The following is a 19,497-nucleotide window of genomic DNA, read 5'->3' as shown; positions in this document are numbered from 1 at the left end:
GGGCCTAAATAATGGATGCTTCTCTTCCTTTAGGAAACACACATACTGTACAATCCACAACAGTCAGATCTGAACGTGATAGCATAGCACAAGACCCCCTGTCTGTCTGTGCCACATCTGTCACCAAGAAATTGGAGACCCATAATACAGCAGGATTTTCTTTTTTTAAGCAATGGACTCAATCTGCAACTTAAAAAAATGCCATTGGATTTAGGGCCTCTCTCTCTCTCTGTCTGTCTGTCTATCTCTCTCTCTGAACATTAAATGAATGTACAATGTGAGATGCTTCATGGAAAAGCATAAATAACCAAAAAAAAAGGGAAAATAATTCCAATCATTTATAAATAAAATAAATAAGTGGTGTGCTTGGAGAAAGGCAAAGCTCTGTTTTTTGTCCCCTTTGCTCTTTTTTCCCCTTCTTCTTTCCAGGGCCTGCTGGCCTAATCCCAGCCAGCCAGCCTTGGGTGAACTCTTTGGAAGCTTCTTATGAATGTGCCTTTTGTTCCTGCCATTCCTCCGCTTGGCTGACAGAAAATAGCTAACTGGATTACTGCTAAAATTCAAAGTAAAGTGAACTCCCAAACTTCTATATGGCAAAGTGCTAAAGAGAGCAGAGCGCCCACCCCCCTCCACCCCTCCACTATCCTCAGCAGCATCCCTCGCTCCGATCAGACGTTCTATCCTTCCATCCCTCCCTCCCACTGTCATCCTTCTTTCCCTCTCCCTCCACCCCAACATCCCCCTAAACACGGCCCAGTGGTGTGTGATCCGGTAGAGAGGAGAGGAGGGGGATTAGATAAGGTTGAGAGGTTGCACACTATGAACCCAAGGCTAAAAAGTTAGAATCCTAAAAGTAGTTAAGAGCTTATTAATGGGTGTAAGGAAGCGTATTAATCAACTCAACTCTATCAGGGGGCTAGTGTTTGTGTGTGTGTTGTGTGTGTGTGTGTGTGTGTGTGTGTGTGTGTGTGTGTGTGTGTGTGTGTGTGTGTGTGTGTGTGTGTGTGTCTCTTTGAGCAGATGTAGTAAAAAAAGGAAAATGGTCAATGCAATTTTCAATCTCTCATAGGTATAAATACAGAACAAAACAGGTCGTAATTCAAGTTTATAGTTATTTTGTGTAATGTTGGATTTAATACTATGAGGACTATAGGTTTATAGTTGAGTGCATTTGAGGTGTGTGTGTGTGTGTGTGTGTGTGTGTGTGTGTGTGTGTGTGTGTGCGTGCGTGCGTTTCTCTGTGCTTGAATGGCTGTGTGCAGGTGGTCTGGCAGCTCAGCGGGAGTTAGAGTGTGAGGTGTGGTGAATAAAAAAAGGTTTGTGTGTGTGTGTGTGAGATGAAAACAGCCCTGCTTAAGAGGTTTGATTTGATCCACCACCCACCCCGATTAACAGAGGTGAAGGAGAAAGATTTATAGACACACACACACACACACACACACACACACACACACACACACACAAACACAGACACACATGTCAAAACCAAAGTTCTTTTTCCACCTCTTTTACTCTTTTGTATGCCAGTTTATATGTGTGAGCCTTTGCATATCTATATGCGGGTGCATGACTCTGTGTGTGTGTGTGTGTGTGTGTGTGTGTGTGTGTGTGTGTGTGTGTGTGTGTGTGTGTGTGTGTGTGTGTGTGTGTGTGTGTGTGTGTGTGACAGCTTACTCTGGGGCGGACAGAGGCAGAGCAGTGGAGAGACCAAAGCAATGCGGGAGGAGGCGTGGCCGATAGAGGCGAGGTCATACACGCCAACATCCTGCTGACTTCTGGGTCAAAGGTCAACATTCAAGGGGCACCAACACTGGGCCAACCTGCTAACTCATTAATCTTTATTCTTGAGAGTTTTGCAATCCCAGCATCTAAGGACACATGTAGTTGGATAGCGGTTAAAGAGGGGGACGATTTTATATTAGCCTGCTGGTCTGAAAAGAGAGACAGATATCCATCCATCCACGTTGTATCCATCTCTCTGCTCTAAATGCCACAACACTGAATATTGGACCAGTCTGGACGGATAATTTGATTATCAATGTGCTACCTTATTAGCCTGGCATTCCCAGACCTGCCACTAGGCGCTGGCAAATTAAATTTGCTGCGCGTGTTGGTCTGGAGACGCTCCGTTGAAGCTTATCAAGACTACCAGAAATCTGGTATAACGTTTCAATTGGTTCTATCTAATATGGGCGCGCCAGAGCCCTTTATATGGTGCTCTGGGGAGGACGTAACCGGATGACGACAGTGACGTGCATGCGACGTCGAAGCTGTGATAGTAAACATCAAAGATGGCTGCGGATATGTTGTGTGAGTTTGAGACTGCTTTGGCCTCGACCCTTAACGAATTGGAAGACGGGACTCATAGCTTTCACTAGCAAGTAAGTGGAATGTTCTGTTTTGCCGACCGACAACGGCAAACGTTTAATTGAACAGTTTAACAGCTGTTCGCTAAACGAACGGGGCTTACGTCACTTGTGCATCGCTCTGATTGGTTGTAGTGCTATCCAACTGCGTGCAGTGGCATTTGAAATGCACGAGTAGGAGCCGCCCCTAGAGTTGGAAATTACTATTGATCGTCGCCAGACCCTCTATCGTTCAAGATATCAGGGTCAGGATTTCCAGGCTACTACCTTATAGTATATTAAAGAGAAAAAAGCGTATTAACATTGCACTGGGCTAGAGGGGTATTTGCTTCAGTGACTCATTATGTTGTCTCTCCTGGCTTTCATCTCATGGAGTCGTGAAACGCAAAGGCTGTTAAACTGCACGGTACTTCCGAGACACTGCGGTCCCGTCCAGCATGCATTAAGCAGACATGGTGAAAGCTAGCCGAGCCCAGTGTCAAAATGAGAATATATGCATGTTACCTCATAGGGTACAAAAAGAAAACGTGTTTGAAACTGTTTTAATGACCTCACATTACATTACTGAGTAGTAAAGATTTCAGGGAATGGTTTGGAGAAGATATATACACAGTATATAAAGTATATACAGACAACTGTGATATGATATAAAAAACTCACAAACTAAAAAGTGCCACAAGAAGTGAAGTGAGTTTGACTGCATTACCGTGAATTCTGTGAATATGATGGATTATTTACCATTATGCGCATGTCAAATAGTGTTAATTTAACTTCATCAGTTGTGTGATTGGGAAAGCAGCGAGGGTACGTGTAAAGAAGTGTGATGGAGTAAGATACAACTGCTGCTAATTATCCCTTATTAGAGTGTGTGTAAAGGTACTGCCAGGGGGGGTGAGAAAAAAAGCCTGCGTTGACAGCTCACACAACGACGGCTAGTCCCCCAGCAGCCCTAACTCTTGTCAGACACCAGAGACTGACGTATTTCAAACACACACATACACGCACACATGACGCACGCGCGCACACACACACACACACACACACAGCCACCCACATATACAAATGTACATGTGTTGCTGCGACGCCAATGCCATCAACCAAAGCAAGATGCAGACAATCTGTGAGGTGACTCCTCTCATATGAAAATCTGTGAAAAGTCCAGCTCATTATCTATAAAATCTTAGTGAAGGAGAACTGTTACAAAAACAAATCCAAATTGTCTGGACCCTATTGAAGTGGAAAACTATTCAGTATGTTGGCAGTGGGGAACCAATAGACACCTATGAACTGGAAAACGTTGTTTAATGTATCATCAGTTTAGCCATATTTATTCTTCACAATGAACCAGATTTTTTCAAAGGGCCCCTTCCTTTGTCTTACCGCAAGGTAAACTTGCCAAGCTAGGAGGTGCCTTGAGTCGTGTCTGTCTGTGTGTGTGTGTGTGTGTGTGTATGTGTGCATGTGTGTATGTATATGTGTGTGTGTCTATGATTAGGGGGTGTACGCTCAGTGCAGAATGATAAGAATGTTGCAGTGTGTTTGCAGAGTGTGTGTTCGGGAGATAATAATCCCAGCGGTCAACAAGAGTGAAGGGCCAGTGCTGCACTGACCAGCCCACCATCTGAGGGAGAGAGAGAGAGAGAGAGAGAGAGAGAGAGAGAGAGAGAGAGAGAGAGAGAGAGAGAGAGAGAGAGAGAGAGAGAGAGAGGGAGGTAGCCATGTGGTTAGCACTTGCCTCACTGAGAGGCGACTGGAGCCCGGCCAACCTCTTCACACACGGGCTGACCACACAAGAGCTTCTCTCTTTCTCCCCTTCACCTCCCTTCATCCCTCGTTACCTAACATTTCCTTCCCTCGCTTCCTCGGAAAAGCCACCTCCCAACCTTTCCTCATCCCCGCACCTCCTTTGCCTCTTTTTGTCTCTTTCCTCCCTTTTGCTCACCTATGCCTCCTCTCCATGCCTCCTCCCACGACCCTAAACTGTCACTCTGTCCGACCTCCCCCATCATGTCTGCTTTTGATGAACATCCATACGTTCGTCTCCCTTCCTTCCTGCCTTTCTTTTCTGTCTCTCCCTCCCTCCCTCTTTCCATCCCTCCCTCCCTCCCTCCCCACTCTCCGACTGACTTACCCGTATTGGGATCCGCTCTGTCTCTGTCTCCTTCTGCGGGTTACGGTACTTCTCGTAGAATTCTCTCTTCTTTTTGCCCTCTTTGTCATCTTTGCGTTCCCTCTTCTCAGCTGGCTCGTCTGAGGGTTCAGTCGGCGAGGGCAGGGGAGAGGACACGGCCGGCTTCTCCACCTCCAGGTAGTTCTCGTTGGGGTTGAGCACAATCACACCGTAGCCTTCCTAAAAACATAATAATAAGAAGTGTTTTTGATATTTGATATATTCATTAGTTTCTATATAACTATTTCAAATCAATGTGGTATACCATAAACTGTATTTACAGACCTTTTTTTATAAAATGGTCTTTAAAATGTCAAATAAAAATTAAGAATTAAGCAGGTTGAGAATACTCAAGGTATTTAAAAACAAAAAGACAAATGTGAAAGAGCACTCAATATTTACAGAACATCAATGAAACAAATGTATCTTCGGGTAGACATTTTGTATTCAAAAAGTAGTAATAGATATTTTTTTTTTGTACTTTTGAAAATGCATATATACATTCTATTAAACATAACATGTTATGTGAATACATTTAGTTTTATTATATTTTAGCTATTTATCTATCCATTTTTACTTCCGGAAAAAGACGATATTAACTTTGTCAAACTTCCTAGCCAAAGTCTGATAGTTACTCATGGTTTAAGAAAAACAAATACAGAAACAAATAATAACAAATAATACAGAAACAACACTTGAAAGATGATTGTGAGACGACTCGGGGAAGTAAATGGCAGAGAAAGAGACGGAGGAGAGAATGTCACTGCAGGGACAAGCATTAGAAGTAACTGGGGGATTGGAATTCAGCAGCGCTGGTTTCACTCAGTGAGTAGCATTTAGTGACTCCAAAGGCCATGTGTCACTTAATATCAAACCCAATCGATCCCACCATTTCTCAACTAAAGAGTTTGGCACAACTGCATATGTACGTGTGTGTGTATATGTGTTTGTGTGTGTGTGAGACTTGAAACTTCTTCAGATAACACTACAGCTCAAACTCAATAAAAAAAATGTTTCCACAAAAATAGTATCTGAATTCATATAAATAAAAATCAATGCACTTATTCAGAATGCCAAAAATTAAAAGAAGAGTTAAGAAGTGTCCAAATGTTAGAGAAAAAAAACTAGGGAAAAGAAAGGGAAGTTGTCTTTTACCCTTCAGTGGCTTCTTCAACTTGGAGGCCATTTTAATTAACTGTGTTTATTGTCCCAAGCACTCTGAAACTAAAGCAGGAAATGGATGGATTCCTGTTTCACTTTTGCTTTGCTTTTCGCATGCAACCCCCATTGTGAATTACACACAAGAGCCAAACTTACTTACGGGTATATGCCTGCTCCAACACACACACACACACACACACACACACACACACACACACACACACACACACACACACACACACACACACACACACACACACACACACACACACACACACACACACACACACACACACACACACACACACACACACACACACACACACGCACACTAAGGAGTATGAAAGGCATCAGTGCTGACAAAAAACCCTTTAAGAGTTGTGAGATGGAGTTAAGCAAGGCGGTGTCGCTCAGCTTCTCTGCAAATCACCACCACACACACACACACACACACACACACACACACACACACACACACACACACACACACACACACACACACACACACACACACACACACACACACACACACACACACACACACACACACACACACACACACACACACACACACACACACACACACACACACACACACAGTCTTCTCAGAGCGGCACATCTCCTTCTTCTTAATAAGTGTTAACACAATGTGCTTTTCTTCTGTTGACGCAGCATGAGTGTGTGTCCCTCCTGTGCCCATCAACATCAAACCTGCCACACACCCCCTCCCTTAGCACCTGCCTTGGCAAATGACACTTTCTCACTTATTCAGATTATGAAATTAGTCTGATTCTCACTTTTCAAATTTAGACAGTGCTGCACTTCCCTCGATGGACATACATTTTGAATGTAAAAAACGTTATATAAAGCTAATTCACTTAAGAAAGTTAAAGTTGAAATGGACACCATGCTAATTGTTATAATTAAAGTCTGTGTTGTGAGAATTATTTGACTACTTTTAAATAACACCGAAAATTAAAAAAATATATTTTCAAATGATACTTTCAGCTTTAAAGAATGTATCCTTACCTAAAGGCATGTGAATGATAATGGAATTAAATGTTGTATTTTACTCCAAGGCACAGCAAGCCTAATGGTAATTTAGCAGGTGATTTATGACTTTTAAAATACTACATGTCCACGTTACAGTTTGTATGCAAATCCCAGGTAGATTATGCTTTTTCCAAAAACAGGATTTTTATTAGTCTGTGTTTGTGTGTGTGTGTGTGTGTGTGTGTGTGTGTGTGTGTGTGTGTGTGTGTGTGTGTGTGTGAGAGAGAGAGTAGAGAAAGTGAAGTTGGAGGATCAATTAGGGGGGACTTAATTCAGCCTTCAGACATCACCGAGACATTTGCACACAAATACGGGAGTTCAGACAGATGGATCGCCTGATGAAAAATAAGTAAGTGGGTAAGGGAAGAAGGGAGCGGAAGAGAGGGGAAAAGAGTGATGGATACATAAGGAAATTATAAGACAAAGATAGATATAGAAGGCATAAAAAGAGACAGAGATGTATTCTAAAAGAGATCCACACCAGCTTTGTGCCACTGCCCACTGGTGGCTGCCTGATAAAATAACTGACTAGAACCAGTTCAGCCTGTGGCAGCAGCATCATAAAAACCAATTAACATTTAAAACCAATAAATGAATAAACACAAAGGTGATGAATAAAATGTATTTCTGAAGAAAAAAAAATTAACACTGAAAAAAAAATCAAAAGTCCACAGCACCGTCAACTAATTTCCCACAAACACAAGGACGTAATGACAGAAAGAAAGGAAGAGGAAAATCCTCTTGCACTTCACCATCATCATATCACTTTGTGTGCAATTCTTCTTTCCCCTAATCCTGGTTCACAAGGCCAAGAGTTAATGGTTTAGCAACACTGGTCCACGTGTTCTGATGCTAACCCTGAGTGGCCTACAACCATGTTAAGTCTTCCGTGGTCTTACTCTAACCCCTTACTGGTCAATAACCCTTGCTGGCCTTAAGCATACTATTGGTAACCTTAAGTGGCCCGGTTACTGGCCTTTAGCATCCTTATGCTAACTGTGAGTGCCCTATAGCCTTTCCCTTTTGGAGAGGCTAATACACACACCTAACCGAGCTAACAGTGCTAACCCTTTCAGCTGTCCAGTCACCCGGAAGGACATTTCTGTAAAGGCGACTAGTGTCGTCGGCGTACTTAGTCTGTAGGAGCAGGGCCGCTTGAGTTCACCTCTATGTCGGAAACCATCATTTATTTCAACACTGAGAGGTCTGTGTTGATGTCAAGACAACATTGCTCGCCCTGTCTGGACATATCCTCCTCTTATTCATCAATCCAATCAACCAAATATACAACAATGAGTGTTGTGGACTGAGAACAACAAAGCATTTGGTTACAATTTTTCTAGATTAAAAAAATATATATATCAAATTAGAATTATATATACAGTATATATATATATATATTCTAATTTGATCTGAATTAAGGCTGTTTTATAATGTCCTTGTGTTAAAAAATACGATAGATTATAAATGACTACAGATTTATGTTTGTCTAGTTGTTTAACAAAAATCTAAAATAACAAATGTTATAGAGGAAGACTATTTGATTGCAAAGCACAATGTCAATGCTTCCCTGAAATCCCACACAACTAAGTTCTCCCACAGAGCTAATGTGCATCATACCAGTCTTTGCGTTGTTGTGTGTGACAGCTAAATCTCTCCATAGATCTCTTCATGCACCCTTCTGGAGTTAGGTCATTGGGCCTTTGTGTTTGTAGCTAACTGTTAAAGCTCTCCCACATGCAGACACACACACACAGTGGATACACCTGCTAAATCAGATCTTTGTGTTGTGATGTGCTGTCAAACTGTGAATCTTACACAAATGCACGTTGGAAACCTTGGGTCACCCCAGCTCTTTTTATCCGACTAAATCTCTCACACACATTGCTAACATTGGGTCACTTTGCCTTTGTGCTATACACACACACACTCACTCACACACACACACACACACACACACACACACACACACACACACACACACACACACACACACACACACACACACACACACACACACACACACACACACACACACACACACACACACACGGCCCCTTAGCGTTAGGTCAGTCTTGTCTTTCTGATGCTGTATGCAGGCTAAGTCTCTTCCCATGCCCTGTGTGTGCCCCTGTGCCACCACCATACTGAGTCCCTTGCCCCGGGGCCAGCGGTCAAGAGGGTCGCCCCGACCCCCGTCACCCCGCCTCGGACGCTCCTTAGCGCTCCATTGTGGGCCTGTCCAACGCCAGATAGCATAACAAAGGCTACCGCTGCTACGGAAACCAGGGCTTGTCTCATCATCATAGTGATGAAGAAACCTCTTCCTCTGTCAGCGGCTCGATCTCGCCTACATTGAGCACTGTGAAGTCCTTTAAAAAACCCTGATGCGCACATTTATTTATAGAACAAAAACATATATGAAGCTGCAATATAATTATCAGGATTTTCAGCATTCTTTTTTTATTAATACAGAACTGGAGCCATACCATCGTGCTGTCTAAGCAATATTGTCGATAATCTTTTGATGACGATGAGTTGCCCTCCTTGTGGTCAAATTAGATGCCGTTTTTCCACAAGAACTTTGATGGTAACGGATCATTATTTTTCCCTTACATTCACATTAGTTCTAAAGAAAGCAGATGGTGTGTGTGTGTGTGTGTGTGTGTGTGTGTGTGTGTTGACGTGTGAAGGAGTACACGAGTGTGAAGGAGAGTACATAAGATGTCCCTTTAAGACAGGAGCACCTCTATTTTTTTCCGGTGTTGTCGTAATGAAATGAAATGTGTCTAATGTGCGGAAGCGGGGAGAGAGGCGGCCGGAGTGAGAGGGTGTTTCATCTGTGCGTGTGGAGCTCAGCGAAGCTTTGATGTGAGAGCTCTCATGTAGTGAGCAGGGCTTTGGGCACAGGGAAAAAGGACAGCACTTGACAGGTACAAAGCACGGCTGATAGCGGTCACGGGTGCATGCAGTGAGAAAAGCGAATGGTATGGTTGTGTGAATTTGAGGTTTGTATGTGTGTGGCTGCTTGCTCAATAGAAGCATATAAATGCTCTTCTTTATATTGTATTTATATTTCAGCGCATTATGTATCAGGGCGTACGCATCAAGAATCAGCGTGCAGTCTGTAGGTGTATTGTATTGAAATTGGATCTCGGGGGCTGCTTACTTTATTAGTTTTCTGTCGGGGGGCTGTTAGGATCAGGGTAAATGGCGCACCCTTTTTTCTCAACAGCCTTCTTTTCCACTTCCTTGTTTCAGCAATACGCCGCTCCTGATTCGCTTCTGAGGCTTGACTGACAAGGAGGGAAAGGGTCACCCAGCATGGCATACCCAATAAGAGGAGGAGGAGGGGAGGGATGTATGCAGGCTACAGTCGGGTTAGAGATCTGAACCAGGCACAATGGCCGACCGCGGAGCAAGGCTACGTTTGAAAATAGGGCAGAGACGCTTCGCAGTTTTTGTTTTTTTGCATTTCAGTTACTTGCGGCCGAAGTAAAAAAGCCGTTTACAGGAAAGGATGAAAACACAGAAAAACACGGATTGTTCCTCCAAAAAGAACAAAGGAGCTGAAAAAGAAGGTAAATACTGTAATAACCAGTACACTCTCCCTCTCAGGGCCACCCTGCTCCGCTTGACCTTGTCTGTCTCCGTCTCTACGTGAGATTTTTTTGCACGCAGGGCCCCTTTATCCATCCCATTCCCTTCTTTTCCCTAACTCTCTCTCTCTCCATTTTTTCCCACTCCCCCTCTCCCTGAAGCCGAGATACCACACAGATCGCACAGAAATGTCAGATTAAGTCACGGTGCCCCCTTTTTTCATTTTAACACAGCACCAGTCTGGGACCCCCCATACCCACAGCTATGTATCTCTGTGTGAAGAGCAGAAGGGTGGGAGTGTAGCGCTTACTGTACTGTCCACCAGGGCTATGAAAAGACATGTGTGGATCTGACGTGAGAGGGGATGAGACTGGACTGTCATCAGCCTGTCGGCACAAAATCAATCATCTTCTTGATACCTAGCGATACCCACAGGGCCATGCAAGTACATGCAGAAGATAATTAAATGTTACTCAATATTATTATCCCACAGTTTATTAGAAGATAACACAAATAAATGCAAAGGTTGATAGAAAAAGAAAATTCAAAAAATAAGCATCTAAAATGACCAAAATAGTTTAAAAACAGTGTTCCCTAAATGCCATAAATTACTGATAAATGATTGATAAATACATACGAGATTCCTGACTTTAAATTGATTTTTTTCTAATCTCTGTTTAGCCCCACATCCTTGTAAGATTAAGCAATCAAATTAACAGCCAACACAAATGTTTACATAGGAAAAGTAAGACAAACTGGAGCTTCTTCTCACCCCCATCTGAGTTCATTTGAAGCAAAATCGCCCACTGCATAGTTTTTCTCCTCTAATAAAGCGTACACATTTAATTAAGTTTCTCGGAAAATTCGACTTTTCACTTCAAGTTCAAAGACTGTATTAGGTGTTTGGCTCCCACTAATGTAGCCGTACACTAATTTGGTCAAAGTAAATAAGACTCCCCGGTAATGATTGTCTCTTTCTTGATCTTAATGAGCACAAATAGTTTAGGTCAGAACGAGAGGCTAACCTTTTTGAGCTAGTCAAGTAGTTGTACTTCTGTAATAAGCAGCAGCGGGTTTCTTTAACCTTGGCATGGATGTCTGGGCTCATTTGGATATTGTTTATATGTGGAGCTGAATATTTATAAATGAGTTCAAAGTGGAGCAGTGGGGTGGAGGAAGTGAAGAGAATAGCACAGCTTCTGATCCCTGATGCCTCTGCTTCTTTTCATGCTCACACATTTACATTTCTTTCTCTCTTGTTTTCACTTTTCTATTTCCCCCTCTTCCTGTCTCGCTCCTTCCCGACCTGTCTATTTTCAGCACCTCGGTGAAAAGGATAGACATAGAGACACTCTCCGCACAGACTCAGTTAAGTTAGTCACTCAGTGCAATGCCAAAGCAACTTTATGTGTCAATTATTTACCATACACGACACATCTGTGAACCTGTGAATTTGGTCAGCCCCTAACCATGCTCAATGGTTGATCAAGCATCCCCCGTTACTGGACAGACACTGGCACAAAAACAAACACACACACACACACACACACACGTGCGCACACACACACACACACACACACACACACACACACACACAGTTCGGAGGACTGCTTCATCTGCTCTCAGCACGACACACACAGAGGGAGGTGCAGGGTTGGGGGTGTGGGTTGCTAGATTGGGGGTGGATGTAGCATTAATCACCGTCCAGGTGGAAATTGTCAGAGCTATCGATTGTGCAAGTAAATGTTACACAAGTCATTTGTCAATTCTTTTTTTTTTTTTTTTTAACTTTACAGAAGAAACAGCGTGTCATTTGCAAAGACACAACAGTGAATGTTAACTCACCAAACACAGTATTTCAGAGCAGACTCACCAATGTGTAAAGCAGCTTCATAGCCACTTAGCTTTTTTCAAATTAAAATAAAGAAAAATAGTAAACTGGGCTATTTTAATAATCCACATCTAATCCAGCAGTGTTGCTTGGGCGGATTCTCAAAACAGTTACATAATAAATTAACAATATTTCCAGTATACTTTAATATTAAAGTATCACACATGTGCTTGCCAGCAAGAAGACAAAAATACAGTAAGCAGGACGGAAAATTCTCAGCCCCACTGAGGGAAAGCTATGGGGAAATAAATACAGGAGGCTTATTCTGACGCCGTTAGCATTTTGATTTATATATTCTATATTGTCTCCCCTAAGCATACACATGTATTTTTAATGAGGGCACAGAGAGATATAGATCATGGAATGATAGGTGCCTCCCTGCCCTCCTGCCTAACTATTTAATGTATAAATCAGGGAGAGAGGTGTGCAGAGAGGGGGAGGCAGGGAAGCTACAAAAGAAAGGGAAGACAAGAGGAGTGCAGGCTTCCCAGGAGCAAGCCTGTCCTAAAGGCCACCAATAACAGTGTGTGGAAGGGAGGACGACAGACAATACCTGAGTTCAGTCGGCCACGGAATGAGCGAATACAAGGCAAACTGAAGATGATGATTATAATGATGATAGGGAAAAATAAGTATTCCACTTGCTCTTCAAAAGTTTAGTTCTAAACAAGATTGCACAAAAAAACAAAGCATTTCAACTCTGCAATGTCAGTGAAATATCCATTTCTGATGACCATGATGACAACAATGACACCAAAAGCGCCTTTCAACTACAGTAAAAAAAAGAGAGAAAAAGAAAGGGATTCATGTGAAATCTTAAAGAGCGCTGTCGATGAATGTTTCTACTTCACCATCTGGACAGGTAGTTAGTGCGTTAACACACATGAACACACACACACACGGTGGGTGCGAGACGCATGGCCATATGTACAGACTGAGCCAGTCGGGGGTCAATGGCAGGACACATCTAAACATTGGAGACACGTGCACATATGTAGACCCATCACCATGTTAAAATAATACACAAGTTTATGCGAGTGTGCCATGGTAAATTACAAAATTAGATACATACATTATAATACATATGTCTGGTAAATGAAAAAATAACTTCCCATTACAGCTGAATCGGCAAAGTTTCACTCGCTGTGTCACAGGTGTCATTTCAGTTATGCCCATGATGACATAATTGCTCTAAAATAAATTTAAGTATTTTTCTCGTTTTTTGCAAATTCACGTTTTGATTTCTCAGTTGTGTTTAAGCTATGTTTCGGTGTTATCTTACAGTAAACGGCACTGTGTTGTGTGAATAATGAGACCATGCTGTTGCACCCGGGGTATTAATCTTACTGAAGATCACAGGACCACTATGACCTCCATGGGGCAAAGGTCCAAGAGGAATCCCTTCACCTCTGCCCTGTTATTGTGACCTAGGAGCCACAGCCACAGAGAGAAACTGGTGGTCTTGTTGCTGACTGTCACTGTGTGATGTGTGTGTGTGTGTGTGTGTGTGTGTGTGTGTGTGTGTGTGTGTGTGTGTGCGTGCGTGCGTGCGTGCGTGCGTGCGTGCGTGCGTGTGATTTTTCATGTGAAGCGTGACCTTTCACGAAGATGAAATGTGCCATCTTCTATGTGTAAAATATTCATTTCTATCTGCCGTGGTATTGTACACTGTGAGAGTGTAACAGAATACAATCATGCAAGAAGTAATAAATCTGAAGGCCACTGTATTAGCTCACAGATACACAACCACAATGACAAACACACACACACACACACACACACACACACACACACAAACTCCAATGGTCCGATAGTGTGACCTCCCTCTAAGTGGAGCTGCACCACAGGTCCATGAGTCAGGGGGAGGTCGCCACAGCCAATCACAAGCTGTGTTTCAAGTGTTGAGGGTAAACACTGTGGGCTGGCTCTGTCCTGCCATTTACCCTGCTTATTTTCACAGGATGTAACCTAGAAAAGAAGGTGGCTGGGAATATAGTGTCTCTTATGTGTGTGTGACTACGCATGTATGTGTTCCAGCACATTTTCCATAGTGTCATTACCACATGGCTGGCTTTATGCTTCACAGCACACACATGGAGCTACGCATGCATGTTGGAATCCCCTTCATCCTCTCGCCATACGGCCAAAATACATGTGGAGAAATCCATGCTGTGGCAACTAAGGAAACCATGCATGGAGCAATAGACATTTTCCTATTAACCCGATGTAGCCTTCAAAAAACGGTTGAAAGCAATTTACCATGGAAAGCGGCTGTAAAACACATCCTCTCTCTCTCTACAGCTCTCTCTCTCTCTCTCTCTCTTCCACAGACCAACCCCCTCAACCCCACCACCGCCACCACAATCCTCACTAGAAGCTCTTTCAAATCTAGCACTTTTTTTTTTAAGACCACCTGTTGTCTATTATTTTTACATACTGCTTTTCTCATAAATCATAACACTTGGTAATTAATCAAGCTGTCAAAACAGGGCCCGGAGGTCACCTGAAAGAGGTCGAAGGTGGTTGCAGGGCCGATGGAGGTCAGGGTCACACCGCATTCCTCATTATCAAGTTGGGATGGGAGAGGGGCCGGGCAAACAAAAGCGAAAGCAGATGGAGGGAGGGAGGGAGGGAGGGGGGGAGGTGGATGAAAAAGAGAGCTAGAAAGACAGAGAGACGGAGGGAGAAGGAGAAGGAGAAATTGACAAAGAAAAGTGAAAGAAGCTGTCAGCTGCCGACAGACACAGGGAGGCCGATTCTGAGCGAGGGAGACATCACATAAAGAGGTGGAAAAAAAAGGGGAAAGAGGGAAAAAATCAAAGAAGGCATGAAATAGGAACAAAATAAATCTACAAGATGTTTCTACTGTATAGACCTGAAATTGGCTGCAGGAGGGAGGAGAAAGAGAAGAGAGTGGTGGTGTGGCTCCTTCGATGAGAAAATAGGGAATCAGCTGTGGAAGTATGATTGTTATCTCGTCTTTCTCTCTCCTAGTGTGTGTGTGTGTGTGTGTGTGTGTGTGTGTGTGTGTGTGTGTGTGTGTGTGTGTGTGTGTGTGTGTGTGTGTGTGTGTGTGTGATGCGGCAGACTGATATCTCTCTCAGAGGAGTGTGTATCGGTGTCTTAGTGGGTTGAGAGCCAGTTCAGAGACAGGACCACGTGGCATGTCACCGACTCCACAATACACACTGTTGATTAGATCACACTGATTAGACTGGCACATAATACACACTTGTACTGACACACACACACACACACACACACACACACACACACACACACACAGCCATATAAATGCCCACAGACAGGCACAGAAGCAGATACGCTGTGTATTCGTATAGGTTATTTCTTTTGCCATTGTTGTGCAAGTTGTTTGATTTTTTAATTAAAAAAAAATAACACTTTCATATTAGGTTAGTAATAGTCTTTTTCAGATGACCGGAGTGACAGAGAGAGTCGTAAAGAAAAAGAAAAGAAAATAACAATTTTTAAAAAGTGCAAATGCCGCGGAACTCCTCGCGCTTTATGTTTGCCTTCCCCCTCCCCTCCCCTCCCCTGTGTGGAGCATGAATTCTCAGGCGTGGCTCGCTCTATCAAAAACATCACTCTTTGAATGAGGCGCCGACCATTGCGCAAAATTAGCTGTCACCCTTTCCTCAAAATCTTTGTTAATCTTGTTTCCAGTGTTTGCGGATTTATCAGCACATGCATCAATGTCAGCTCCTTGGTTACTGAGCCGCTACTACTTGGGAGAAGATATAATTAAAAATGTTTGGGGCGTGGGGCGAGGGAAGGGGGGGGGCTGCCTAGGAGCGGGAGTGGGGGTGTCTGGGAGGAGGAAGGTGAAGTCTTTCCTCTCGTCTCGTTACTTTCCCCTGGGAGACGGTGGAACACAGAGCCCCAGTGATAACAGACAGTCGGGCTGGGTCGTTCCTCTCCTCTCCTCTCCTCTTCTCTCTCTCTCTCTCTCTTTGCTCACTATGCGGGGTATCAACCCGGGTCAGCGTGTGCTGCTATCTCTTTAATGACACCAGCTCCACTGATCTGGCTGCGGCTGCGAAACGAGTCCCATTGTTAACAGCCTCTTGACACGGAGGAAAACAACAGCCCAACGCAGCTATCTAGTGATATTACCGCCTTATCAGCAGTTTGATGCTCAACTGACCTATCTAAAAAGGTACACAACACGCATGGCATCATTTTGGAGACAGCCTCTGTGAGAAATCCGTTATATAAAAAAAGATCCGTTAATGGCAAACTTGCAACTGAAATTTCCTAACTATTGAAGGACCTGTTTACATGTTTACCGGCCTAAAACTACACTTTGACATCTGAATGCGCGCTGATGAATTACTCAAAGCCACCACGGCTCCATTCCTTGATATGTTTCCAGCACATCTCTTATTATCACGGGGCTTTTCAAAAACACGTCACTTGCCCATCCAGCTCGCGTCAAGGGGCAAGAGGCAAGGGACATCATGCATTAAAAACTCTTCGTCCAAGTCTCCCCAGCTAACTCGCAGATGCAGACACACACACACACACACACACACACACACACACCTGGCACACTCCAACACATTCATAAAAAAGCACACACACCCCTTTGGGAGTGCGCTTGTGTTGCAGAGACATCCCAGAGTGCCGTGCCACACAGTACCAGCAGGTCCCAGTGCTGCGTGGACAGAACTCTGGCCACAAACATGACAGCCCGGGAGACAGCTCGGGACTGTGACAGACACATGTTTAAAACATGGCGCATAAACGCAAAGCCCTTATGAGATGACACCTATCATAGTGGCCCCGCTGTCTTACTCCCAAAAGATTGGGGTGTCAAAGAGAATGGGACAACTGTGGGCCCTTGTGCGTGAATATCTATTAAGAGAGTGTGTGTGTGTGTTTGTGTGTGTGTGTGTGTGTGTGTGTGTGTGTGTGTGTGTGTGTGTTCGTGTGTGTGTGTGTGTGTGTGTGTGTGTGTGTGTGTGTGTGTGTGTGTGTGTGTGTGTGTGTGTGTGTGTGTGTGTGTGTGTGTCTGACTACACTATGGAAACATGTGGGGGCTCTAATCTCTTCTTGAATGTGGCAATGCGAGCTGCAAGGGGCAAATTGTTAGTCAATTAAATTATTTTTAGAAAGTTAAGAGGTAACTTAATTGGCTTATTTTTCCCACATCATTGTTAGAGCTTTCCAAAGTAACGTTCACAAGAGTGCTGTGGCAGAGCCCTCGTCCTGCCATGTGTATGGAGGGTGTGTTAAGGAACAGTTAGGTGGCCCAAATCTCATTCCATGCCTGACACAACAGGTCAGCACTGACAGCAGAGCTTTTTATCCATGCTCACATATTCTCCATTTTCTCTCCTCCTCCAGCTCTTCTTCCTCCCTCCTTTTACTCCTCCATCCAGACCTTTAAGTGCGGCCTGGCAGCTTTGGCTGGGAGGTCGCGTATTCCCCCTCTTCATTAGTGAGAAAATGGACTCTGGTAAACGCTTGTTAAAGCCCTTACCTACACTCCCCCAGTTAATGGGAGTGATCCATTTGTGTCCGTTTCTGCCTGACAAGGCTTTACTGGAAGATTAATAGTGCGGTGTCAGGCCACGGCCACCCTCTGTCCCGTTCTCATTTCCTTTCTTCTGGGACGCACACATGCAATAATGGAGCCCCGTCTTTTGTTGTAACACCATGATTAGCCAGGGAGGGGGAAGAAAGTAAAGGAATGAAAGAATGAGAGAAATGGAGGAGAGAAGGGAAAACAAAAGGAATAGAAGAAAAAAAACTCTTTCCTTCATCGCGCGGTTCAAGTATATTTTCTTAAGGTTGTGAATTATAGGCACTTGACAATGGCTGAGTGATTATTAATTATTAATTAGGAATTAATCTCCATGTGAGGCGAAGAGAGATATAATGAATCACTTATGGTTATTTCCTCTGTTTTAAAGGCTGTTTTTTTTAATATCTTGGCATGATCCAGACAGGTCTTAGGAAGATGCAATGTATGACAGGGAAAAAGACAAAGGAAAAGAGAATGGCAACACCATGGGAGAAATAAAAGAGACAAAAATAGACAAAAAGAGGGAGAGTAAGAGAAAGGAGTGGAGAGAAGTCCTTAAAGGGCCACCCAGGGTTTGATCCATCATCCCCCCCCCCCCCAGCCATCCCTCTTCCTTTCGGGGATGACACTGTCAAGTGTTCTGTCCCTCCACTGGGCGAACAGGATAAACGCTCTTAATAATTACACGGACATTCCGGGGAAGTCTGTCCAGTCCGGGTAGAGCAATTTCTCCAGATGAGAATCCCATGGTGGAACAGGTTTGGAAATCTGCCATAGAAATATAGAATTCAAATCTAGACAGAATACTTTATTATTATATTTAGGGTATTCTTTTCTTTTCATTTCAGCTCTCTGGGTATTTTCTCTCTGGGTGATTTCTCTGATGGGCAGACCAACAATCTGGTAAACACAAACAGATACAGACATGCGACCTGCGTGGCAACCCCCCATCCTCACTACATCACAGAGCGGTGCCAACGGAGAGAGTAAGGGTGTTTCTCAAAGGAGAGCATGGGGGGATTGAGGCTGGTGGTGTCTCATTAAATTCTTGGGATTGTCTAATTGTCTTTGGTGGACCTCCGAGAGACTAGTACATTATACTCATTGCAATTAACTAAACAAAAGAGCCCGAACCGCCCAAGCACTGGGGACAAGGCTTTGCTAGGGGGAGCAAGCAAGTCCAGCCGGGACCCGGGACAACAAAACACAAACACGCTCACACCAAAAGGAATACTATAGAACAAGAAAAAAAGATATGAAGGAGAGCAAAAGAAAAATGAAGGGCGGGGGGGGGAATAAAAGGGGAGGGGAAGGAGTGAGGACAGATCTTGGGATTGGCCAGATGTCAGAGTCGGGTGGGAGGTCGGGGTGAGATGGGGTGAGGGCGAGAGAGGAGGAGGAGGGTGTCTGTGCTCATTTGAGACGCACCTTTGTGCTGGACCTGTCTTGTTTACTGCAGTACAGCTTAGCAGTGCGAGGGTCCTATTCAGGGTCCGGGCCTTTCAGAAGGTACTGAAGGAGCCCTTAAGCCCACTTAACTACCATTTTCACACACTCTGCCTGCTCTCCTCTTTGTCCTTGCCTCCATTACATCAAACGCAGGAACAAAGACAGGGAACAGAAACTGGGTCTGGCAGAATAGCTCCCATCACAAATATTAATTTGAAAAGGTGTTGGAGAGTAGAATCTACTTTTATGCACAAGGACA

The 19,497-nt window shown here is 43.9% G+C and overlaps 1 protein-coding gene across 1 annotated transcript in view; it reads right to left on the bottom strand.

Moving 5' to 3' along the window:
* The window catches only part of arb2a (ARB2 cotranscriptional regulator A), a 269,788-nt gene that overhangs the window by 204,347 nt on the left and 45,944 nt on the right, over nt 1-19,497 (bottom strand). The window contains exon 7 of the mRNA XM_080047168.1: nt 4,498-4,716. Coding sequence (XP_079903294.1) covers nt 4,498-4,716 — 219 coding nt within the window. The remainder of the gene's footprint in view (nt 1-4,497; nt 4,717-19,497) is intronic.

The sequence above is a fragment of the Ammodytes marinus genome (genome assembly GCF_949987685.1).
Source record: "Ammodytes marinus genome assembly, chromosome: 2".
Lineage (NCBI taxonomy): Eukaryota > Metazoa > Chordata > Actinopteri > Uranoscopiformes > Ammodytidae > Ammodytes > Ammodytes marinus.
The sequence above is the reverse complement of the archived record's forward strand: the minus strand, read 5'-3'. Positions and strand labels throughout refer to the sequence as shown.